Genomic DNA, 26,908 nt, shown 5'->3' with positions numbered 1-26,908 from the left:
CCCACCCTCAATGATTAGATTATATTATTCCCATTAAGCAGAAGTCCAGAGAACTGCACTGGACTTAATTAGTATAAACCAGTGGTTCTAGCGGAGAAGGCAATGGCAAGCCACTCCAGTATTCTTGCCTAGAAAATCCCATGGATGGAAGAACCTGGTAGGCTGCAGTCCATGGGGTCACTAAGGGTCGGACACGACTGAGCAACTTCACTTTCACTTTTCACTTTCACACATTGGAGAAGGAAATGGCAACCCACTCCAGTGTTCTTGCCTGGAGAATCCCAGGGACAGGGGAGCCTGGTGGGCTTCCGTCTATGGGGTCACACAGAGTTGGACATGACTGAAGTGACTTAGCAGCAGCAGCAGCAGCAGTGGTTCTATACTAGGGGCTTCCCTCATAGCTCAGTTGGTAAAGAACCCACCTGCAACGCAGGAGACCTGGGCTCTACCCCTGGATTGGGAAGATCCCCTGGAGAAGGGAAAGGCTACCCACTCCAGTATTTTGGCCTGGAGAATTCCATGGACTGTATAGTCCATGCAATCGCAAAGAGTTGGACACAACTGAGCAACTTTCACTTTCTCGACTAGGGGCAATTTTAGAATCAAGAAGACATTTGGCATTGTCTGGAGATATTTCTGGTTGTCACAATTGGCATCCATCAGGTAGAAACCAAGATACTGCTAAACAGCTCCAATGCAAAAGACAGCCCCCATAACAAAGAATTACTCAACCCAAAATGTCAATAGTGCCAAGGCTGAGAAATTGGTATAAGTGAACAAGAAAAGACCTATATGCAGCATGAGATACAATTTAGGAAGAGTCAAAGAACACAAAGAAACATAGAAAAAGGAAAATCAAAAGTGTGAAGGACATACTTTATCAAAGACAGTCCTGGAAATGCCATAAAGTTGGGGGCCCCCTGCAAGGTTAAGGTACAACATGTAAGAAGAGAAATGCAAAGGAAGGAGGCAGTGTTAAGAATTAATGATGAACATACCGTGCCACATACATTGCAGATGATGAGCAGCATTCCTGGCCTCTACCCATCCAGTACAGTACAGTAGCTCAGTCGTGTATGACTCTATGTGACCCCATGGAGGGCGGCATGCCAGGGTTCCCTGTCAATCACCAACTCCCAAAGCTTGCTCAAACTCACGTCCATTGAATCAGTGATGCCATCCAACCATCTCATCCTCTGTCTTCCCCTTCTCCTCCCACCTTCAATCTTTCCCAGCATCAGGGTCTTTTCAAATGAGTCAGTTCTTCACATCAGGTGGCCAAATATTGGAGTTTCAGCTTCAGCATCAGTAGATGTTTATAATACCTTCTGCCCCATTGTGTCAACCAAAAATACCTCCAGACATTGCCAAATGTACCCATGAAATACAATTATCCCTGGTTGAAAACCATTCTTCTAGAGGGTTCTTTCTAAATTAAACATGTATTTTCTTCCTCTCTTTATTTCTTTCATCTCAGCTTTTCTTCTAGGCTCAAATTCCTTCTTTTCTAAAGTAGGCTCTTCAGGGGACTTCCCTGGTGGTACAAGGGCTAAGATTCTGCACTCCCAATGGAGGGGGCCCAAGTTCAATCCCTGTTAAGGGAACTAGATTCCACATGCTGCAACTAAAAGTTAAAATCCCACAACTAAAAACCTGGCACAGTCAAATAAATAAATATTTTTTAAAATAAAAAATCACCAGATGGTCAACACCGAAGTCAGATTGATTATATTCTTTGCAGCCAAAGATGGAGAAGCTCTATACAGTTAGCAAAAACAAGACCAGGAGCTGACTGTGGCTCAGATCATGAACTCCTTATTGCCAAATTCAGACTGAAATTGAAGAAAGTAGGGAAAACCACTAGACCATTCAGATATGACCTAAATCAAATCCCTTATGATTATACAGTGGAAGTGAGGAATAGATTTAAGGGACTAGATCTGATAGAAAGAGTGCCTGATGAACTCTGAACGGAAGTTCGTGACATTGTACAGGAGACAGGGACCAAGACCATCCCCATGGAAAAGAAATGCAAAAAAGCAAAATGGCTGTCTGAGGAGGCCTTACAAATAGCTGTGAAAAGAAGAGAAGCGAAAAGCAAAGGGGTAAAGGAAAGATATAAGCATCTGAATGCAGAGTTCCAAAGAATAGCAAGGAGAAATAAGAAAGCCTTTCTCAGTGATCAATGCAAAGAAATAGAGGAAAACAACAGAATAGGAAAAACAAGAGATCTCTTCAAGAAAATTAGAGATTCCAAGGGAACATTTCATGCAAAGATGGGCTCGATAAAGGACAAAAATGGTATGGACCTAACAGAAGCAGAAGATATTAAGAAGAGGTGGCAAGAATACACAGAAGAACTGTACAAAAAAGATCTTCACGACCAAGATAGTCACGATAACGTGATCAGACATCTTGGAATGTGAAGTCAAGTGGGCCTTAGAAAGCATCACTACGAACAAAGCTAGTGGTGGTGATGGAATTCCAGTTGAGCTATTTCAAATCTTGAAAGATGATGCTGTGAAAGTGCTGCACTCAATATGACAGAAAATTTGGAAAACTCAGCAGTGGCCACAGGACTGGAAATGGTCAGTCTTCTTTCCAATCCCAAAGAAAGGCAATGCCAAGGAATGCTCAAACTTCTACACAATTGCCCTCATCTCACACGCTAGTAAAGTCATGCTCAAAATTCTCCAAGCCAGGCTTCAGCAATATGTGAACTGTGAACTCCCAGATGTTCAAGCAGGTTTTAGAAAAGGCAGAGGCACCAGAGATCAAATTGCCAACATCCGCTGGATCATGGAGAAAGCAAGAGAGTTCCAGAAGAGCATCTATTTCTGCTTCATTGATTATGCCAAAGCCTTTGACTTTGTGGATCACAATAAACTGTGGAAAATTCTGAAAGAGATGGGAATACCAGACCACCTAACCTGCCTCTTGAGAAACCTGTATGCAGGTCAGGAAGCAACAGTCAGAACTGGACATGTAACAACAGACTGGTTCCAAATAGGAAAAGGAGTGCGTCAAGGCTGTATATTGTCACCTTGCTTATTTAACTTATATGCAGAGTACATCATGAGGAACGCTGGGCTGGAAGAAGCACAAGCTGGAATCAAGATTGCTGGGAGAAATGTCAATAACCTCAGATATGCAGATGACACCACCCTTATGGCAGAAAGTGAAGAGGAACTCAAAAGCTTCTTGACGAAAGTGAAAGAGGAGAGTGAAAAGGTTGGCTTGAAGCTCAACATTCAGAAAACAAAGATCATGGCATCTGGTCCCATCACTTCATGGGAAATAGATGGAAAAACAGTGGAAACAGTGTCAGACTATTTTTTGGGGCTCCAAAATCACTGCAGATACTGATTGCAGCCATGAAATTAAAAGACGCTTACTCCTTAGAAGGAAAGTTATGCCAACCTTGATAATATGTTAAAAAGCAGAGACATTACTTTGCCAACAAAGGTCCGTCTAGTCAAGGCAATGGTTTTTCCCGTGGTCATGTATGCATGTGAGAGTTGGACTGTGAAGAAAGCTGATCGCCCAAGAATTGATGCTTTTGAACTGTGATGTTGGAGAAGACTCTTGAGAGTCCCTTGGACTGCAAGGAGATCCAACCAGTCCATTCTAAGGGAAATCGATCCTGGGTGTTCATTGGAAGGACTGATGCTAAAGCTGAAGCTGCAATACTTTGGCCACCTCATGCGACGAGTTGACTCACTGGAAAAGACTCTGATGCTGGGAAAGGTTGGGGGAGGGAGGAGAAGGGGATGACAGAGAATGAGATGGCTGGATGGCATCACCGACTCTGTGGACATGAGTTTGAGTGAACTCCAGGAGTTGGTGATGGACAGGGAGGCCTGGGTGTGCTGTGATTCATGGGGTCGCGGAGAGTCGGACATGACTGAGCGACTGAACTGAACTGAACAGTCATTCTTCCAGTAGCTGTGTATTGGGTACAATTTCCCAGTCTTTTTCCAAAAATGTTCTAATGCTGACCTCCCTCTTCAATGATCACTTAGCTGGATTCAGAATTCTGAACTGACCATTACCTCTTTCAGCCCTTTGAATACATTGATTCACTGTCTCTTGGCCTCTATCATTATCATTGGAAAGGCTTCCTCCTTAATTGTTTCTCATTCATGGTAAATCTGCTTTTCCCCTGAGACTGCTAAGATTTTTCTCTGTCTTTTGCTGACTCCCCACAATATGTTTATATGTGTATTTATTTTTACTTATTCTGCTCAGCGTTACTGTGTTTCTTGAATCAAAATATTTCTGTCTCTCAACAATTCTGGGAATCTCTCCGTGATTATCTTTTAAAAAATATTCTCTCTCTCCATTCTTTCTCTCAACAGAGATTTTCAAGTGGGAGAGGAATGGAGAGAGGGAGAAAGAGTGGAAAACAGAGGAAGAGGTGAATTTGGAAAAGCTAACCCCAAGGACATAGAAGAATTCAGAAGTGGGGAGGCTCCTCTAGTAGAGATCGTGAGAGCTGGAGTGAGATAGTGCAGTGGGGATGGAGAGGATGCTCTGAATCAGAGACATCTCTAGAGCAGACAATGAACATGCTAGTCAGCTGGCTGTGGAGGCTGATGGCAGCAGAGGCTTAAAGCATGAGGACACCCAGTTTTTGCCCTGGGGTCTGGATGGACTGTGGCACCATTAAACAGAGTTGGAAATTCAGTCTGGAAACTGTAGGACACTCTCCTCGAGTTAAAGTGACTTATCTTACCTCAGAGTTTTCTTCAAACTAGCAACAGAATCAAATATATATGTGTATGTGTGTGTATGTATATATGCATATATAAACTAACTTTATTATTAAAAACAGGAAGGAGAGACTTCTTGGTGGTCCAGTGGTTAAGACTCTGTACTTTCAATGCAGAGGGTATGGATTTAATCCCTGTTTGGGGAACTAAGATCCCACATGATGCAAGATGCAGCAAAAATAAACAAGAAGGAAAAATGAAACTGGAAGTTATCACAACAAAAAAATACAATTAAAATTAATAAACTGCTGTAAGAAATCAACAAATGCAATAATTAACCTATAAAGTGAAGTTGCTCAGTTGTGTCTGACTCTTTGCAACCCCATGGCCTGTAGCCTACCAGGCTCTTCTGTCCATGTGATTTTCCAGGCAATAGTACTGGAATGTATTGCCATTTCTTTCTCCAGGGGATCTTCCTGACCCAGGAGTCGAACCCAGGTCTCCCACATTGTAGACAGATGCTTTACCGTCTGAGCCACCAGGGAAGTCCTCTGCTGCTGCTGCTGCTGCTACTAAGTCACTTCAGTCGTGTCCGACTCTGTGCGACCCCATAGACGGCAGCCCACCAGGCTCTCCCATCTCTGGGATTCTCCAGGCAAGAACACTGGAGTGGGTTGCCATTTCCTCCTCCAACGCATGAAAGTGAAAAGTGAAAGTGAAGTCGCTCAGTCGTATCCAACTCTTAGCAACCCCATGGACTGCAGCTACCAGGCTCCTCCATCCATGGGATTTTCCAGGCAAGAGTACTGGAGTGGGTTGCCATTGCCTTCTCCGAGGAAAGTCCTCTAGGTAATCATAATTGAGACTCACAGAAGTTACACCAGAATCTATAATATTATATTATAAAATACTACCTGCTTATTTAATGTATCATTAAGTGTCAGGCTTACTTTGTAAATACACAAATTATTATTACTAAAAACAACATTGTAAAAATTCAACATTTTTTTGCTCACAGAAAGTTCTTAGGATTAAAGAGAAACATGGGCTTTTCATTTGTTTCTGAAAACCTACAAGTTAAAAATAGAAACCTCCTCCAAAAATCAGACTGTGAGGCTCTATGGAAAAAGAAAATGAAAAGTCAACTCGAAGGGAAAAAATGGTGATAAAATGTTAATCTGGCAGCTGCCATTTCACACTCCTCTTTGCCATGAAATGCCATAACCTTGCAGCTGCCCTGGCCAAAGGCAGCACTTTTCTTAACTTCGGATTTTACTCAACTTTTTAAAGCAGGCAGAGTCAGTTTCAATCATGATAAATCAAAGCGCAGGAGATTTCAAACATAAATATGGAAAATGTTCATACTTCAGATCATGATTTCTCTACTCTCCAATTGACCTTCAATCAGGACAACAAGAAAGATGCTCAGTTTTCCAGAGCTAATGGTATGCAAATATCCCCCAGCACTCTGCAATATCATCCAGCCACTTAACCAAAGACACTTGTGTGTCATATTTGTGACACCCCAAGGTGTGTGTGGGAAACTCAGGAATAAAAATCCCAGGAGGGAGCAGTCTGCAGAGAGCAGACACTGAAGCTTGCTCTGTGCCATGCCCACAGCATCCCCTGGATAGAGCCCAGCCATCTTCGTTTCTAAGCAGCTGGGGACTCTGAACATTAGTGAAGTCTGCAATCCACTGTTTAGAGATTGCTCTTGATCATCTGGAAAGTCTGCAACATCAGTGTCTCATCTCTAGGTGGCAGCATCTGTGAATGTGCTGAGTGTCACTGTGAAATGTTGAGTGTCAACCTTCAAAAATTTATCTCCAGAACAGAAATTACACATTGAATTTCTCCACCTAAACCATTATCTCTAAGTGTTGTATCTGTAGGGGGAAAAATAGTGGCAGGATAGATTTTGCATATTTTAAACCTCCAACTCAAGACTCTAGAAATGTTTAATTAACTGGCCATTCTTGCCTAAGTAAAGCTTTCCACAACTCAAAGTATAATGGAAGCAGTAAATTTCAAAGCAAGATGCTGTGAATATTCTTCTTGCCCTGACTGTGTAAGTCATGAGCCCCAAAGATCACATAGATCAGTGGTCAACATTTTTTGCAAAGAGCCACACAGCAAATATTTTAGGCTTTGCAGGCCATATCATCTCTGTCACAATTACTCAACTCTGCCACTGTCACCTGACAGCAACCACAGACAAATACATAAGTGGTTGTGTCCCAATAAAACTTTATATATGAACGCTGAAATGTGAATTTCACATGTCTCAAAGACTATCATCCTTTTAATTTTTTCCAACAGTATGGTCTGAATGTTTGTGTCCTTCCAAAATGTATACATTTGAAATCCTAATGCCTAATATGATGGTATAGCCACTCCCTTCTTGTTTCCTCCTTCCCTGGCTAGTCAGCAGTTTACCTGGGAGTAGATACATGATTTAGAAGCCTCTGAGCACTGCCTAAACTTTAAGCATCATTTAGCTGATCATTATTTTTAACTCCTCTCCTTGCGGAATGTTGTGGCTACCTAGTTAAACTTAGTTTTGCCCCATCACACAATAGGAAATACCATTTTTAGGAGGTGGAGTCCTTGGGAGGTGCTTAGGTCATGAAGGTAAAGCCATCATGACTGGGATTAGCATTCTTACAAAAAAGACCCCACAGAAATCCCTCACCCTTTCTGTCATGTAAGGACACTATGAGAGGTCTATGACCCAAAAAAGGGTCCTCACCCAACTATGCTGGCATCCTGATCTCAAACCTCCAGCCCTCAGACTGTGAAAAATAAATTTGCTTTTTTATGAACTACCTGATCTGTGGTCTTATGTCATAGCAGCATGAACAGACTAAGATACTGACCATTTAAAACAGAAACTATTTTTAGTTCTTGGGCTGAAAACAAACAAGTGGCAGCCAAGATTTGGCCCATTGGCAGTGATGGGCAGACCCCTGACATAGATCAAACTGGTGGAGCATCACGTGTTGATAGTAACTGCCTACCAACTTGACTGTATTCAAAACTTTCTTGAATACAAGAGTTTAATTCAAGATAGATGCCTTTTCACTAAGTAGAGAATAGAAATTAAACAAACAGAAAGTCCTACAGGAAAACTTGGAATTCTGATTCAGAGTTGATGTCCAGATGACATCATACCAAACAGAACTAATGCTTAGGTCAAATATTTCTGAACACATCTAACCTTACTTCTGATACACCCAAGCTATTTAAAGGCCAGCAGATATGGGAGAATTGTTGGGGTCCACAAGCAGAAATACAGATACAATCCATTCAGTAGGCAAATGCATGAAGGACTCTTTAAACACACTGTGTCCTGAATCTCCAACAGGAAGCCGGCACTGTTACCTGTTGTGTCCTGGCTCAGGGTTTCCTGGCTGCTGCTGCTGTAAGAAGGCACTGGAGTGATGGACAGTGAGGCTGGGCAAGACAGAGGCGTAGCCAGCTCAGTCTTGCGAGTGAGGGATCGGTGATACACCGGGACGCCTGCATCTTTGGGGATGAAGAGAGGCAGATCCGATGGGAGGGTGGGTCTGCCTTGTGCATAGGGATTTTTCCAGTGGGTGAGCCCAATCGCAACAGGCCCGGCAACATCGTAACCTGGCAAGACAGACACATAAGGTCAGGATCAGCAATTAAAACATCACAGCATTTTGCCTTTTGTATTTCCCAAAAGTCTTAGCTGTGAGTCAATAAAACACCACTTGAGATAAGGCTTCATGTTACTAGTAAACAGGCAGGAATTGTCACACTTGATGAATCCTGTTAACTAACCAATGCATGTTTATCAAGCACATACTGTGTGCTGGGTGCCCAGTCTTTATCCTTCAGGAGCTCAGAGTCTAATAAAGGAGATAAGACTTGTGATTATAATGATAAAAATAAATGAAGGTCTATTACATTCTGGTTTCCCTACTGGCTCAGATGGCAAAGAATCTACCTGCAATGCAAGAGATCTGGGTTCAGTTTCTGGGTTGGAAAGATCCCCTGGAGAAGAGAATGGCAACCCACTCCAGTATTCCTGCCTGGAAAATTCCATGGACAGAGGAGCCTGGAAGGCTACAGTCCATGAGGTGGCAAAGAGTTGGACATAACTGAGCAACTAACACTTTCACTTTTATTACATTCTAGGTACTTTACAAAAAGTGACTGTAATCTTCACACAATTATATGAGGATGTTGTTCAGTTGCTAAGTCGTATATGAGTCTTTGAGACCCCATGGACTGCAGCACGCCAGGCTTCCCTGTCCTTCACTATCCCCCAGAGTTTGCTCAAACTCATGTTCTTTGAGTCGATGATGCCATCCAACTATCTCATCTCTGTTGCTCCCTTCTCCACTATTTCAGTATTATAGATGAGGAAACTGAATCTTCCCGAGGCCAAGCAGCCAGTAAGTGCCAGATCTGTCTGGCTCCAAAACCTATGTCCTTTCTCCTAAATTACAACTAACAAGAATACAAAGTGAGATGAAAGAACTAAAGTAGGACAGGAACATTCCTCAGGATTTTGGGAGACAAGGCCCTTCTTGGTACAGGAACTAGGTCATGGAAAAAATGGAATGAACTTGGCCTTCTAGGTAAGGGTTGTAGTCTAGAACAACCAGAAGAACAGATTTATTCTGTAGCTATGTTTTGTTAACCTACATTTTTCTTAATTTGAATCAAAATTAAAATTGACAACAATAAAAATCTAGAGCAGTCTTAACAAAAATCCACCTTTCTGTTATCTCTTTAAAAATCTCTTGATTTTCAGGGCTTTCTTGGTGGTCCAGTGGTAAAGAATTTGCCTGCCAATGCAGAAGACACAGGTTCAATTCCTGGTCTGAAAAGATCCCACATGCTAGGAGCAACTAAGCCCATGCATCGCAACTACTGAGCCTGCTCTCTGGAACCAATGCTCTGCAACAAGAAAGGCTACTATAATGAGAAACCCGCACACCGCAAGGAAGAGTAGCCTCTGCTAACCACTACTAGAGAAAGCCTGCATGCAGCAATGAAGACCCAGCAGAGACAAAAATAAATATTAAAAAACAACAAAAAAAAGCTTCTTGATCTTCCCCTAAAGATCTAGCAATACTGGACTGCATTCCCATGTGGCAGCTGTTAGCTGAAGCAACCACAGAGCCACATTATGAAGTGGAATAAAGGAATTCCTGTCTGCCACAGTCCCCACTACTCCCTAATGCCTTACTCCCAGCCTGCTTCACTGAATTTATCTTACATGACTGACCTCTGCAGGCCTTTGCATCTGCAGGCAAGATAGAGAATTTAGAAATACAATGTAAGTACAGTCAGGAAAAAAAGTAAAAATGCAAAGGTAGGTTGATGCAAGATAGCTAAGGGTCTTAAATGCCAAGGTAAGAAAATTGGATTTTACTTACTAGGCAACAATAGCTCTAAATAAGTTTTTGAAGTGGGGACTGGCAAAATCAAACAGACAGCAGCAAAAGCCAGAATCTGTCCCTGCTTCCTCTGGTGCTGATTCCATCTGGGAAGCTTCCTCTGACTTCCCAAAGCTGACTTAACCAAGTAAAGAGAGGCCCTGGAAAAGGTGCTGGGTGTAGGGACTGGAGGTGTGAGGGGAGACAGTCCAAATGGGGGAAAGGGTATTGAGGGACCAAGAAAGCCCTAAAGGGGTAACAAGGTGGGAGGCCTGCCTGGATCCTGAAGACTTGACAATGGTGTCTGGGCAGCCCTCCCACACTGTGAGAAACACTATGCATGAAACCTCCCACAGTATGCATGAACACAGACGTGTGTCAGACAGGGCTGACTCAGTTGGTACAGAACCTGCCTGCTATACAGGAGATCTGGGTTTGATCCCTGGGTTGGGAAGAGCCCCTGGAGAAGAGAATGGCTACCCACTCTAGTATTCTTACCTAGAGACCCCATGGACAGAGAAGCCTGGTGGGCTACCGTCCATGGGGTCACAAAGAGTCAGACAGGACTGAGAGACTAACCCTTTCACTTTCATGTGTTGGACAATCTCTGCCTATACTTCACAGCCAAGTGTTCCTTTTTTCTATGTGTCTCCCTCATGAGCTGAGCATCCCTCAAGGTCAGAGGGTATCTTAATCATCTTTGAAACTCCCTCCCAGTGTTTCTCTATTTGGCTCTTTATCCTGGCATTCATTCAATAGATACCCACTGTTCACAGAATTCTTCCTAGACCAGTGGCAAGGAGGTGACATAGAGGCTATGGTGTAGAAGCTAAGAAAGCATTACTAAGGGACCAAATCTAAGTGTTGGAAGCAAGAAAGGAAAAGAAGTCCAGTGAGATATACAACAATAAGATGGAAAGAAAGGAGTTTGGGGCCACCAGGTGGCTTTGTCCAGAAAGATGTCAGAAAAGACTTAAGGCAAACAGGTGAATTTCCTCATCCTCCCGGTGGCCATCAGAAGGACTGGCCTGGCAAGGGCTGAGGAAGGTTGAGTGTGTTTATAGACGGGAGGAGATAGAGTTTTACTTGAAATACCTATCTGGAAATGTTTGGCACTAGGCTGACACTACCCTTATGGCAGAAAGTGAAGAGGAACTCAAAAGCCTCTTGATGAAAGTGAAAGAGGAGAGTGAAAAGGTTGGCTTGAAGCTCAACATTCAGAAAACAAAGATCATGGCATCTGGTCCCATCACTTCATCGGAAATAGATGGAAAAACAGTGGAAACAGTGTCAGACTTTATTTTTTTGAGCTCCAAAATCACTGCGGATGCTGATTGCAGCCATGAAATTAAAAGATGCTTACTCCTTGGAAGGAAAGTTATGACCAACCTTGATAATATATTAAAAAGCAGAGACATTACTTTGCCAACAAAGGTCCGTCTAGTCAAGGCAATGGTTTTTCCCATGGTCATGTATGGATGTGAGAGTTGGACTGTGAAGAAAGCTCATCGCCGAAGAATTGATGCTTTTGAACTGTGGTGTTGGAGAAGACTCTTGAGAGTCCCTTGTACCGCAAGGAGATCCAACCAGTCCATTCTAAGGGAGATCGATCCTGGGTGTTCATTGGAAAGACTGATGCTGAAGCTGAAACTGCAATACTTTGGCCACCTCATGCTATGAGTTGATTCACTGGAAAAGACTCTGATGCTGGGAAAGGTTGGGGGCGGGAGGAGAAGGGGACGACCGAGAATGAGATGGCTGGATGGCATCACCGACTCTGTGGACATGTGTGTGAGTGTACTCCGGGAGTTGATGATGGACAGGGAGGCCTGGCGTGCTGTGATTCATGGGGTCGCAGAGAGTCGGATACGACTGAGTGACTCAACTGAACTGAACTGAACAGGCTGAAAAACAAAGGCAGTGAGGATCAGGAGACAAGGGACCAGAGCTGTAAATCTGGGAATCAGCCACAATGAAGTCACGGCTGATGCCAAGGAATGAAAACTCTATTTCACTGTCATAAAATGATAAATCCAAAAACAACATGATAAACCTACTAGAAGTTATGATCCTGTCTAACACTTACTGGCAATGGACTAGGGATCTATTAGCACCGCCTCATTTAAACCTCACAATAACCCTGTCAGGAATGTACTAATATTCCCATTTGACAGATTAGGAAACCAAGGCTAAGGGACATTATTACTTTCCCGAGGTCAATAACAACACAGAGATAACAGATTCAAGCCCAGGCTCATCAAAGACAAGTGCTCTGGTCCTCAAAGCTACCCTGCCTCAATAAGAGCACAGGCAACAAGAAGGATTCTAGAAAATGGAACTGGGATCTGTTTCCCCCACAAATTGCTCTGAGGTCACTTATTCCTTTCCAAACAATTTTCATAGAGGGATCTCAATGGGCCAGAATTCACAAGGAAAGGGAAATGCTGACACACTTGAGAACACACTAACTGGACTATTTGAACTCTTCTTGGTTGGTCATCTTCCTAAAAGGTGAGTAAATGGAATGTAGTGAGATTGGAGAAGGAAATGGCAACCCACTCCAGTGTTCTTGCCTGGAGAATCCCAGGGAAGGGGGAGCCTGGTGGGCTTCCATCTATGGGGTCACACAGACTCGGACACGACTGAAGTAACTTAGCAGCAGCAGTAGCAGCAGTGAGATGAGGGACTCCTCTGGTGAGGGCCATGGGGCCCCTGAAGATAATCACAGAGAATGCTAATTCTCAATGTTCAGAACCTCAGTGGACCCAGAGCTGCAGTGGAGGCTGAAGCAAATGCTACTGACCCCAGGGCTGCCCCCATAGCGCTTGTTGGACTAAACCTCTGATGCAAATGTGTTTATCTTGCAATCAATACTCTTGGATCTCCCATAGCTCCTAAGAGTGTACTGGGCCATAGAAAGGAAATTCGAGGAGGCTCCATTTAAATTGATGTTCCATTGTTTTTATTAAAATTGTGAAAACATATTACCTCCTACCTACACCAGAGAATCCTTTTACAAGAAGAACAATTACGGGACCATGTTTTCCCTTGCCTCATTGTTTCATTTGGAAATTTGATTAAGCACCTCTTCTTCTTCCCATATTCCAAGCTCCTTGGAAGTCATTACACAGAATGGGGTGTACAATATTTATCACATACTGTAAAAGCATTAGACTTAAAAGTCCTAAGGAACTCTAAACTATCCACGATTTCAGGTTTTACCATTTCTTTCATAAAATGATAGCTTATTTATAACATGCTTAATTTTGAAAAAATATCGTTCACAGTCCTTTATAAGTTTAGGAAATTTCCACATCATTTAATGCAGAAATGGAGTTCATTAGCAAATACATTAATTCCTGTTATTGATACAAGTGAGCTATAATAAGATCTGCATACTTATAATGGAATGGAACCAGATCAGCCAAAATTTAATAGCAGCAATGAGGTCAAAGTATATTGGGTGGTTGGTTGTCCAACAGCTGGTGGACAGCTGGAGTCCGAGTGTCCAAGAGGCAAGTATTAAGAATGTCACATTGGTAGCCTACTCACTCTCTCTTTCCCATCACCCTGTCTCCAGGTGGGAAGTGGGGTAGAAGCAGGGGCCCCAGCTCCCTTTGAGTTACATGTCAACATTGTAACTCACTAGCCCCCAAATCCTAAAAAGAGACATGTAAGGAACTGTGTGGATCACAATAAACTGTGGAACATTCTGAAAGAAATGGGAATACCAGACCACCTGACCTGCCTCTTGAGAAACCTGTATGTAGGTCAGGAAGCAACAGTCAGAACTGGACATGGAACAACAGACTGGTTCCAAATAGGAAAAGGAGTACGTCAAGGTTGTATATTGTCACCTTGCTTATTTAACTTATATGCAGAGTACATCATGAGGAACGCTGGGCTGGAAGAAGCACAGGCTGGAATCAAGATTGCTGGGAGAAATATCAATAACCTCAGATATGCAGATGACACTACCCTTATGGCAGAAAGTGAAGAGGAACTCAAAAGCCTCTTGATGAAAGTGAAAGAGGAGAGTGAAAAGATTGGCTTGAAGCTCAACATTCAGAAAAAGAAGATCATGGCATCTGGTCCCATCACTTCATGGGAAATAGATGGAAAAACAGTGGAAACAGTGTCAGACTTTATTTTTTTGGGCTCCAAAATCACTGCGGATGCTGATTGTAGCCATGAAATTAAAAGACGCTTGCTCCTTGGAAGGAAAGTTATGACCAACCTTGATAGTATATTAAAAAGCAGAGACATTACTTTGCCAACAAAGGTCCGTCTAGTCAAGGCAATGGTTTTTCCCATGGTCATGTATGGATGTGAGAGTTGGACTGTGAAGAAGGCTGATCCCCGAAGAATCGATGCTTTTGAACTGTGGTGTTGGAGAACTCTTAAGAGTCCCTTATACTGCAAGGAGATCCAACCAGTCCATTCTAAAGAAGATCAATCCTGGGTGTTCATTGGAGGGACTGATGCTAAAGCTGAAACTGCAATACTTTGGCCACCTCATGAGACGAGTTGACTCACTGGAAAAGACTCTGATGCTGGGAAAGGTTGGGGGCGGGAGGAGAAGGGGACGACGGAGAATGAGATGGCTGGATGGCATCACCGACTCTGTGGACATGAGTTTGAGTGTACTCCGGGAGTTGGTGATGGACAGGGAGGCCTGGCGTGCTGTGATTCATGGGGTCGCAGAGAGTTGGACACGACTGAGCGACTGAACTGAACTGAACTGAACTGAAGGAACACTCAAAATTATAGATGGTCTTGAGAAAAAAAAAAAAATGATGTTAATTAACTTTAAAATTCTTAAATCTCTCATACATGATAAAATGGGCATTTACTAAAAATATAAGGAGTTTTACAAGGGTCTCACAGATAAGTAGAAAATTTTCAGAAGGAGTCATTTTTTCTGTGGATTGGATTTTTTGGCAATTCTTTTGTCAGGACATAGGTTTCTACAAAGAATTACATTAATAGGAAGTCCAGAAGTGTGCTGTTTTCTTAAATGGAATTCCCTCACAGATGAGACACTTGAAGTACAGGAGATGAAAGAAAACAAAAAGAGCTCTAAAAACAAAAAATGCTAAGTGACTCAGAGATGTCCTCCCTCCAGTACTGAGTAAAAAGTTGTTAATTATTTGCTATTTTTACTATAAATATTTTTAAAGAGTTTGTACTGGACAGACTGTGGGCAGTGGACACAGCCTGATCCCTGTGCAGAACCCATCCCCCATCCCATCCTCCCACAGAGTCAAATTTTGTTTGGGAATTCATCCCGCCCACACACAGCCCAGTGACTGAAGGCAGGCAGATCTAGCCCTCTCCCAGCTCCACCGGGCAAGGATGCGTCTAAAGACGATCTTATCTCCTTTGTCAGGGATTGGCTGAAGGGTGGTCATATGACCTAATCCCACCCAATGAGAGAGTAGACCCTGCACGGGAAAGTTTCAGCTCCTCAAGGGCGTGCCTGAGGAAGGCACCAAAGCTCCTTTTCCTCTGACCACTGTTGTGTCTCAGTGTAATTCCTGGACCATCTGGCTGCCACCACAGAGATAGATTCTCCTAGGAAGGCAAATGGAAGAAGGTCTTTCACGGTATCATTGAGCAGCTTAATCAACCAGTCCTCCCAACAGACTTTCCTGTTATGTGAAATAATATTGGGTTGGCCCAAAAGTTCATTTGGGTTTTTCATAAGAGTGTTAATTTTCCTTATGGGTTTAGTCAGTTTGAGTTTGTTGAAACAGAAGCAACATTCAAGGGCCCATCACCTTCTGAAAAAACTGTGTGTCATACCCATCTCTTCTTCAGAGATGAGTACATAGGTAAGAACCTGTCACATGGACTTACTTGGCAGAACCGTGGATAAGAATCCACCTGCTAATGCAGGGGACACAGGTTTGATCCCTGGTCCAGGAAGATCCCACATGCTGCAGACCAACTAAACCTGTGCACCACTAGAGCCTGGGAGCCACAACTACTGAAGCCCATGCACCCACAGCCTGTGCTCTGCAACAAGAGAAGCCAATGCAATGAGAAGCCTATGCACGGCAATAAGTAGCAGCTTCTGCTCTCTGAAACTAGAGAAAAGCCTGCACAGCAACAAAGACCCATCACAGCCAAAAAATAATAATAATTTCTTCTAAAGACCCTGTTACATGAGTTTCCGAGGGCTACTGTAACAAAAGGCCACAAACTAGGTGGCTTTAAAAAAGAAAAAAAAAAACAGAAATTTATCCTCTTACAATTTTAGAGGCTAGAAATCTGAAATCAAGATTTTGGCAGGGCTGTGCTCTCTCTAAAGTCTCTAGGAGAAAATCTGTTGTTTGCATTTTTCTTAGCCTCTGATGTTGCTGGCGATCTTTGGAGTTCCTTGATTTGTAGACACAAGACTCTAATCTTTGCCTCTGTCATCACACGATGCTCTCCATATATATATATGTCTCGTGTGTCTCTTCTCTGCTTACAAAGACACCAGTCACATTGAATTAGAAGCCCCATCCTAAGTGCATATGACCTCATCCTAACTTGGTTACATCTGTACACACCCTATTTTCAAATAAGGTCAATTCACAGGTACCAGATGTTAAAGCTTCAATCTGTCTTTGGAGAAACAAATTCAGTTCATAACACCATGACATGATGGCCATAGTTGACTAGACCCATGGCAATTTCACAAGAGTGACGTCCAACAGGAGCTGGATTCAGTTCAGTTCATTCACTCAGTCGTGTCCGACTCGGTGCGACCCCATGAATCACAGCACGCCAGGCCTCCCTGTCCATCACCAACTCCCAGAGTACACTCAAACTCATGTAAATCGAGTTGGTGATGCCATCCATCGATCTCATTCTCTGTCGTCCCCTTCTCCTCCCTCCCCCAATCCCTCCCAGCATCAGAGTCTTTTCCAGTGAGTCAACTCGTTGCATGAGGTGGCCAAAGTATTGGAGTTTCAGTTTTAGCATCAGTCCTTCCAATGAACACCCAGGATTGACCTCCTTTAGAATGGACTGGTTGGATCTCCTTGCAGTCCAAGGGACTCTCAAGAGTCTTCTCCAACATCACAGTTCAAAAGCACCAATTCTTCGGCGATCAGCTTTCTTCACAGTCCAACTCTCACATCCATACATGACCACAGGAAAAACCATAGCCTTGACTAGACAGACCTTTGTTGGCAAAGTAATGTCTCTGCTTTTTACTATGCTATCTAAGTTGGTCATAAGTTTCCTTCCAAGGAGTAAGCGTCTTCTAATTTCATGGCTGCAATAAGCCATGCCGTGTGGGGCCACCCAAGACGGAAGGGTCATGGTGGAGAGGTCTGACAGCATGTGCTCCACTGGAGAAGGGAATGGCAAACCACTTCAGTATACTTGCCTTGAGAACCCCATGAACAGTATCAAAAGGCAAAATGATAGGATACTGAATAAGGAATTCCCAGGTCGGTAGGTGCCCAGTATGCTACTGGAGATCAGTGGAGAAATAACTCCAGAAAGAATGAAGGGATGGAGCCAAAGCAAAACAAATACCCAGTTGTGAATGTGACTGGTGATAGAAGCAAGGTCAGATGCTGTAAACAGCAATATTGCATAGGAACCTGGAATGTTAGGTCCATGAATCAAGGCAAATTGAAGTGGTCACACAGGAGATGACAAGAGTGAACGTAGACATTCTAGGAATCAGCGAACTAAAATGGACTGGAATGGGTGAATTTAACTCAGATGACCATTATATCTACTACTGTAGGCAGGAATTCATTAGAAGAAATGGAGTAGCCATCATGGTCAACAAAAGAGTCTGAAATGCAGTACTTGGATGCAATCTTAAAAATGACAGAATGATTTCTGTTCATTTCCAAGGCAAACCATTCAATATTACAGTAATCCAAGTCTATGCCCCAACCAGTAATGCTGAAGAAGCTGAAGTTGAATGGTTCTGTGAAGACCTACAAGTCCTTTTAGAACTAACACCCAAAAAAGATTTCCTTTTCATTATAGGGGGGGACTGGAATGCAAAAGTAGGAAGTCAGGAAACACCTGGAGTAACAGGCAAATTTGGCCTTGGAGCACAAAATGAAGCAGGGCAAAGGCTAATAGTTTTCCCAAGAGAATGCACTGGTCGTAGCAAACACCCTCTTCCAACAACACAAGAGAAGACTCTACACATGGACATCACCAGATGGTCAACACCGAAATCAGATTGATTATATTCTTTGCAGCCAAAGATGGAGAAGCTCTATACAGTTAGCAAAAACAAGACCAGGAGCTGACTGTGGCTCAGATCATGAACTCCTTATTGCCAAATTCAGACTTTAATTGAAGAAAGCAGGGAAAACCACGAGACCATTCAGATATGACCTAGATCAAATCCCTTATGATTATACAGTGGAAGTAAGAAATAGATTTAAGGGTCTAGATCTGATAGAGTGCCTGATGAAATATGGACGGAGGTTCGTGACATTGTACAGGAGACAGGGACCAAGATCATCCCCATGGAAAAGAAATGCAAAAAGGCAAAATGGCTGTCTGAGGAGGCCTTACAAATAGCTGTGAAAAGAAGAGAATTGAAAAGCAAAGGAGAAAAGGAAAGATATCAGCATCTGAATGCAGAGTTCCAAAGAATAGCAAGGAGAAATAAGAAAGCCTTCCTCAGCGATCAATGCAAAGAAATAGAGGAAAACAACAGAATAGGAAAAACAAGAGATCTCTTCAAGAAAATTAGAGATATCAGGGGAACATTTCATGCAAAGATAGGCTTGATAAAGGACAGAAATGGTATGGACCTAACAGAAGCAGAAGATATTAAGAAGAGGTGGCAAGAATACACAGAAGAACTGTACAAAGAAGATCTTCACAATGAAGATAATCACGATGGCGTGATCACTCACCTGGAGCCAGACATCTTGGAATGTGAAGTCAAGTGGGCCTTAGAGAGCATCACTACGAACAAAGCTAGTGGAGGGAGCTGGATTACCTGGGCTCAAATCCCAGCTCTTACCACCCATGTGTTCTTTCTTTCTTACTTTTTAACTTTTTAAGAACTCAGTTTCCTCATCTGTAAAATGGAGGAAATAACAGCATCTGTCTCATTGGATTTTTGTGAGGATTAAATGGGTACATACAGGAAAAGCACCTAGAACAGCACTTGGCAGAGAAAGCTCCCACATGGTTTTCACCATTTACCCCTCCATGTTTACTGACAAGTGTCTTAAGCGACATCTCTACTCACAGTTCAATACTCCTTATTCAAGGCCCTGTAACCTGGCTTCCCTCCCATCATCCACTGACATGGCTCCAGGGATGTTACCAGGGTAGATGTCTAACTTTAACCTTCCTCAGTCTCCCCTTCTAGAAATTCTCTGGGCTTTTCAAGAAATGTGCTTCTTAGGTCTTCCTATTACTGATATTGTTTCTATCCTAGTTATACTTCCCCCAAAGAGCAGTGTTAGATGAGCATGTTATGTTCCGCTAGGATCCTTCTGTATCTTCAGGGAGTCCCTCATCCGGGAGGGAGGGATAGAGAGCCACACGCCCCCAGCTGCAGACTTCAAGTTTCTGAGGAGGCCATGTGCTATGACAGGAGATTTTATTTCTGAGATCTCAGGGGAAGGGCAGCTGGTACACACAGAATCCCCCAAAGCATAGCTAGCATTCAGTAACACTAATTTGTTGTTATTTTACACATGTATGCATTAAATTGGTAGGCAAATTCTTTACCACTGAGCCACCTTGGAATAGGGCTTCCCTGGTGTCTCAGACAGTAAAGAATCTGCCTGCAATGAGGAAGACCCAGGTTCAATCCCTGGGTCAGGAATGTCCTCTGGAGAAGGGAACAGAAACCCTATCCAGTATTATTGCCTGGAGAATCCCCATGGACAGAAGAGCCTGCAGTCCATGGGGTTGCAAAGAATCAGACACAACCGAGCGACTTTCACTGCTACGCATTAAATTATAGGAAACATACTATTTGCTATTGTGATATAAATTTTCTTTTTAAATAAATGAAAATAAATCTTAAAAAACTAAGTCAGTTTTTATATGAAGTACATAATAATATAAGTGATACACAAGTGAAAGAGAAAGCAAATGATGGAGAGTTAGGGAAACCCATGTTTTTTAAATCTGGACCACATTAGCTCCAATCATCTCTATGCAAAAGTAATAATGATCCACAAGAGGGCGCCCCAGCAAGTTGCGTCCACAAGCAATTGCCCCGATCCTGAAAATAAATTCAACAGTGTTTATATTTACTACTCACTCCTTCCTTAGCCCCACACCCCAGCCCTTTACAGGTAATAATAATTTTCATTAAAACATGACTCAGTTGCTCACCTATGGTGACCTGGCTGACACAACTGTAGTAGCTGCCGGTCGTTGCAGAGGAAAGGTTATAACTCCCACTGCTTATATCTTTGTCTGTTAAGAAAATAAAAGAGGAGGTTAATTACATTATGATAAATACCATGACCACAAAGTAGATTTATGGCTGCTGGTAAATAAACCAAATGTCTGTGTCCAGGAAACTCGTATTCATTCACTGGTTCATTCATCGCAGGAAATGCTAGGGGCCAGGCATTTCGAACATTCTGACAAACAACCCAGATTGTCACATAGACAAATTTCAGTTTGGTGTCACTGTTACTAAAATGTGAGGCGGGCACTGGGAGAGGACTCTCTGACCAGGTGAAAAAACACCTAGTCCAAACTAGAATGTATCAGGTAAGGCTTCGTGGAGGAAGTGACATCTGAACTAAAACCTAAGAGATGAATACTATCCAACTAGGCAAAAGCGGGGTGCATTGAGGGGAAAGACCCACGCAGAGTGATATCATCATGTCTAGAAACTCAGAAGTCTCAGCTTCGTGAGTTAGCAGCTAAACACAGTAAAAGAGAGATGAGCAGCGGCTGGACCACAAAGGGTCTTTATAAACCACATTAACAAGTCTGGATGCTGCCAAGAGAACAGGATTCCATTTTCATTTCAGAAAGATCACTTTGAGGCAGCAAAGGGAACAGACTAGAGGAGTGTGAAAGGAAAGGCAGAAAGACTGCTTTATGAGGCCACTCAGTCATCCTGAGAAAGGTGGTGGTGGCCAAATCATGGCAGGAAAGGCAGTGGAGGAGAGTGGGTTCAGTCTCCCTTCCAGGCTCGAGTTCAGCCAGCTGCCATGCAGACTTCGGTACAGTGAGCAGACTGCCTTCCAGGCAGAGCAGCAGAGACACCAAACCTCCCATTTACATGGCATCTTAGCGTTTCCAGCCACCGTGTCCCACGCATGAGGTGGAACAGGGCAGGTGTCACCCCATGTCTCTGATGGAAAAGCTGAGGCTCCAGGTGGCTGAGCACCTTGCCTGAGGTCACACAACAGCATGTGGCAGAGCAGAGCTCCAACCGAGATCAGACCTGTTTTAAAATGTCTATGAAAAAGGCAGGGCATAAGTGACTTTAAAATATCAAAAACAGGGATTTCCCTGGTGGACCGGTGGCCAGGACTCCATGATCCCAATGCAGGGGGTCTGGGTTCTATCCCTGGTCAGGGAACTAGATTTCACATGCCACAGCTAAAAAAAGCCCACATGCTGCCACTAAGACCCACGTGGTCAAATTAAATGAATATTTTTAAAAATATCAAAATAAATATTATTTAATATAACACATTACAGGTTAGAGACAAAAAGTTATCATAAGAATGGTTGCAAAACTGACCTGAAGGAAATATACGAATATTATATGTCATGTGATACCAGGAAAACTCATTATGAAATTCTGATTTATAATGTTAAAAATTACAGGTCTGAAGGAGAGAAATAATTAAGAATTAGTCAAATGTACTCAAAAAGAAAGGGTTTTTATAAACATGCGGAGTCATATTTTAAGAACAGTAATGCAGACTGTAGAGAAGATGGCTTTGCAGATGAACACTCTCGGAGGAAAGACCCGCAGGTGCCTGGACGGAGAGAGCAGGAAATGGGAGTCATCCGCAGGGGTGTCTGGATGTGCTTGTGGTTTGAAAACAGTTGGAGAGTATTGACAAAAGCAGGTAATGAGCCAGAGGGCAGAGAAGTAGTGGGAGCCCCTAGAGGCCACATCAAGGTCACTGTAGGTCCAGGAACAAGGAAGTAAACAATTTTTAATGTGGAGAAAATAATTTAAGCAAGTTCATGCAACCAACTCCTTCTCTAAGAAACCTTCCCACACCATCTCCCCTCTCTAGCAGGCTTCAGGTGCAGTAGACACTCCAACAATATCGTGCATGCGAGATTGTACTCTATTACGGGTACCCCTAGGGCTTCCCTAGTGTCACAGATGGTAAAGAATCCTGCTGCAATGAGGGAAACCTGGATTCGATCCCTGGGTTGGGAAGATCCCCTGGAGGAGGGCATGGTAACCCACTCCAGTATTCTTGCCTGGAGAATCCCCATGGACAGAGGAGCCTGGCGGGCCATAGTCCATGGGGTTGCAAAGTGTCCAACAAGACTCAACAGCTAAGCACAGCACGGGGGTACCCGAAACCACGTGCTTGTCAAGGGCAGGTCCACACATTATTCAATTTGTTATTTCCAGATCTTAGTGCTATGACTGGAAAAGGTGAATCCTCAATATACTTTCATTGCTTGAAAGAAAGAATAAAGGAATGCATAAAATTAACTTGGCCATTTCCCCTTCTTATGAACTGTAACTTCAACAGAGGTTCAAGGAGAAGGAGCACTCGGCTAGGAGTCAGCAGACCTGAGGTCTGAAGCCCCAGCGTTGCTGCACATGAATTCTGTGAACTTGGTCAAGATCTTGACTTCTTTAGTCCTGATCTTTCCATCTGAAAATGGTGACAATAGTGTTTATCTCACTTTTCCTGGGCTAGGGTGGGGAGGTAGAAGAGGATGAGGTATGGGTAACAAAAATAAATCAGCCGCACAAAATGCATGGTTAGCAAGTAATTCTATATATATTTGTGGAATCAGCTGAGTCAACAAGACCCAGACCTAAAACATATCAAACTACAGCTACTCTGAAGCTGTCATTCCTAATTTTTAAAAACCCTTCACTAATGATCTGCCCTTAAAATATTTTGGAAGGGAAAAGGGACACGGTCAGTGGCATCAAAGTGTGGGGAGAGGTGACAGGAGAGATTCAGTAGCCACAGAAATGATTATGAATGGAGAAAAGGGAAAAGGAATGAAAAAGAAAACACCGAAAATTCATAATCAACAAAGAAACAGAATGTTTGAATTAGCAGTGAATGCCTGGGAAGAGGCTGCGCATACATTTGAACAGGAAAAACTACTGAAATCTGAGTTGAACCTGAATGGTAAAACTAGGGCATAGTTTCACAATATTTTGAAAAAACTCAAAGAGCAAAAGTAAGTACAAAGAACTATGGTAGTTTCGGTACAAAGTGACTCTGCAAAGAAGATGTTTTCCTACGTAAGAATTAAAACCAAAAAATGTGAGAGGGCTTGAATATCCATTTAATCTTTTAGGAATGAACTGCAGTTAAATAAAATCAAGTAACCAGTGGAAAAACTTGAGCCTATGAGTGAGGTTAATGAACTCTGTGGGTTCTGGAGTCAGTAATCGACATTAGACACCTGGTTCCATCCTTTGAGCACACTGTCTCTCCGTGGCTCTGTTTCCATGTATGTACAATGGGAATAAAAACAGCATTTACTTTATAAAATAATACCTAGAAAGTGTACAATTAGTGTTAGCTTTCGGGCTTCCTTAGTGGCTCAGACAATAAGGAATCTGCCTATCAATGCAGAAGACCCAGGTTCAATCCTGGGGTCCGGAAGATCCCTTAGAAAAGTGCATGGCAACCCACTCAAGTATTCTTGCCTTAAGAATCCCTTGGACAGAGGAGCCTGTCAGGCTACAGTCCATGGGGTCGCGATGAGTTGGACTTGACTGAGCAACTAACTATATTTAAAAAGAACAAAGGTACTCATAAAGTGGAATGCTGCTGCTGCTGCTGCTAAGTCACTTCAGTCGTGTCCGACTCTGTGTGACCCCATAGACGGAAGCCCACCAGGCTCCCCCGTCCCTGGGATTCTCCAGGCAAGAACACTGGAGTGGGTTGCCATTTCCTTCTCCAATGTGTGAAAGTGAAAATTGAAAGTGAAGTCGCTCAGTCCTGTCCAACCCCCTAGCGACCCCATGGACTGCAGCCCACCAGGCTCCTCCATCCATGGGATTTCCTAGGCAAGAGTACTGGAGTGGCTTGTCATTGCCTTCTCCTAAAATGGAATACCATTTAGCAAATGAAATGAACAAAGCAAAGCAACACAAAATACTATTCAGACCTCACAAACATAATCTTTAATGAAAGAAAGATTACCCAAATGATGTATGACTCTATTTATGAAAATTTCAACAACAAAACTAAACTGAATTATTTATAGACGCATACATAGATGGTAAACTGTAAGGAAAAGTATCAAAATAATTATCACAAAAATAATTAGTCGGCATCCATTTGGTAAGAAAGAAAACAGTTTGAATTGTGAGAAAGTACAGGGAATGCGGGTGTGCTCCACAGTGCTGGGAATGTCCTATTCTTGACCTCGGTGGTGGTCACAAGGTATTCATTTTATAATTATTTGTTAAATTATCAATTTGTCTTAACCACCTGTCTGTATATACAATAGCTTTTTTACAAAAATAAAGAGGGACAGAAATTACAATAGGGCAAGATGTAGAAATGCAAATTCTGCACAAAATGTATAAGGAAATGAAATGGTGGTGGATTCATAAAACAGTAGTCATTCACTACATACTCCTTGTCAGGCACTGAGCTAAAAACTCATTACTTCATTTTCACCATTATTTCATTTGCACTCCAAAAAGACACTTTTAAGACAGGTATGATTATCCCACTATCTAGAGGCTCACAAAATTAGAGAACTTGCCCAGAATCACACTTCAGGGAAGTCACAAAGCTGCAATTAAAACCTAGGTTTGTTGGGCACATACCCTGAGAAAACCATAATTTGAAATTATGAGTCAGTTCAGTTCCATCACTCAATCACATCCGACTCTTTGCAACCCCATGGACTGCAGCACTCCGGGCTTTCCTGTCCATCAACATCTCCTGGAGTTCACTCAAACTCATGTCCACTGAGTCAGTGATGCCATCCAACCATCTCATCCTCTGTCGTCCCCTTCTCCTCCCACCTTCAATCTTTCCCAGCATCAGGATCTTTTCAAATGAGTCAGTTCTTTGCATTAGGTGGTCAGAGTATTAGAGTTTCAACTTCAGCATCAGTCCTTCCAACGAATATTCAGGACTGATTTCCTTTAGGATGGACTGGTTTGATCTCCTTGCAGTCCAAGGGACTCTCAAGAGTCTTCTACAACACCACAGTTCAAAAGCATCAATTCTTCAGTACTCAGCTTTCTTTATAGTGCAACTCTCACATCCATACAAGACTACTGGAAAAACCATATCTTTGACTAGATGGACCTTTGTTGGCAAAGTAATGTCTCTGCTTTTTAATATGCTGTCTAGTTGAAGAAAGCTGATCACCGAAGAATTGATGCTTTTGAACTGTGGTGCTAGAGAAGACTCTTGAGAGTCCCTTGGACTGCAAGGAGATCCAACCAGTCCATTCTAAAGGAGATCAATCCTGGGTGTGCATTGGAAGGACTGATGCTAAAGCTGAAACTACAATACTTTGGCCACCTCATGCGACGAGTTGACTCACTGGAAAAGACTCTGATGCTAGGAAGGATTGGGGGAGGGAGAAGAAGGGGACGACAGAGAATGAGATGGCTGGATGGCATCACCAACTCGATGCACATGACTTTGAGTGAACTCTGGGAGTTGGTGATGGACAAGGAGGCCCGGCGTGCTCTGATTCATGGGGTCACAAAGAGTCAGACACGACTGAGCGACTGAACTGAACTGAACTGAGGTTGGTCATAACTTCCCTTCCAAGGAGTAAGCGTCTTTTAATTTCATGGCTGCAGTCACCACCTGCAGTGATTTTGGAGCCCCCCAAAATAAAGTCTGCCACTGTTTCCATTGTTTCCCCATCTATTTGCCATGAAGTGATGGGACCAGATGCCATGATCTTAGTTTTCTGAATGTTGAGCTTTAAGCCAACTTCTTCACTCTCCTCTTTCACTTTCATCAAGAAGCTCTTTAGTTCTTCTTCGCTTTCTGCCATAAGGGTGGTGTCATCTGCATATCTGAGGTTATTGATATTTCTCCCGACAATCTTGATTCCAGCTTGTGCTTCATCCAGTCCAGCATTTCTCATTATGTACTCTGCATATAAGTTAAATAAGCAGGGTGAAAATATACAGCCTTGACGTACTCCTTTCCCTGTTTGGAACCAGTCTGTTGTTCCATGTCCAATTCTAACTGTTGCTTCTTGACCTGCATACAGATTTCTCAGGAGGCAGGTCAGGTGGTCTGGTATTCCTATTTCTTGAAGAATTTTACAGAGTCTGTTGTGATCCACACAGTCAATGGCTTTGGCGCGGTCAATAAAGCAGAAGTAGATGTTTTTCTGGAATTCTGTTGCTTTTTCAATGATCCAATGGATGTTGGCAATTTGATCTCTGGTTCCTCTGCCTTTTGTAAATCCACCTTGAACATCTGGAAATTCATGGTTCACATGCTGTTGAAGCCTGGCTTTGAGAATTTGGGGCATTACTTTGCTAGTGTGTGAGATGAGTGCAATTGTGCAATAGTCTGAGCATTCTTTGGCACTGCCTTTCTTTGGGATTGGAAGGAAAACTGACATTTTCCAGTCCTGTGGCCACTGCTGAGGTTTCCA

The 26,908-nt window shown here is 42.9% G+C and overlaps 1 protein-coding gene across 5 annotated transcripts in view; it reads right to left on the bottom strand.

Annotated features, from left to right (window-relative positions):
* The window catches only part of ANO4 (anoctamin 4), a 473,781-nt gene that overhangs the window by 430,060 nt on the left and 16,813 nt on the right, over window positions 1-26,908 (bottom strand). For all 5 annotated transcript variants that reach the window (XM_055395518.2, XM_055395515.2, XM_055395519.2 and 2 more), the window contains exons 2-3: window positions 20,462-20,545; window positions 8,094-8,345 (exon numbers count right to left, since the gene is read on the bottom strand). In XM_055395518.2, the coding sequence (XP_055251493.2) occupies window positions 8,094-8,345; window positions 20,462-20,545 (336 nt within the window). The remainder of the gene's footprint in view (window positions 1-8,093; window positions 8,346-20,461; window positions 20,546-26,908) is intronic.

This window comes from Moschus berezovskii, chromosome 6 (genome assembly GCF_049115385.1).
Source record: "Moschus berezovskii isolate FMDL1 chromosome 6, NW_MosBer_1.0, whole genome shotgun sequence".
NCBI classification, from domain to species: domain Eukaryota; kingdom Metazoa; phylum Chordata; class Mammalia; order Artiodactyla; family Moschidae; genus Moschus; species Moschus berezovskii.
This window is presented reverse-complemented; position numbering and strand designations above follow the sequence as displayed.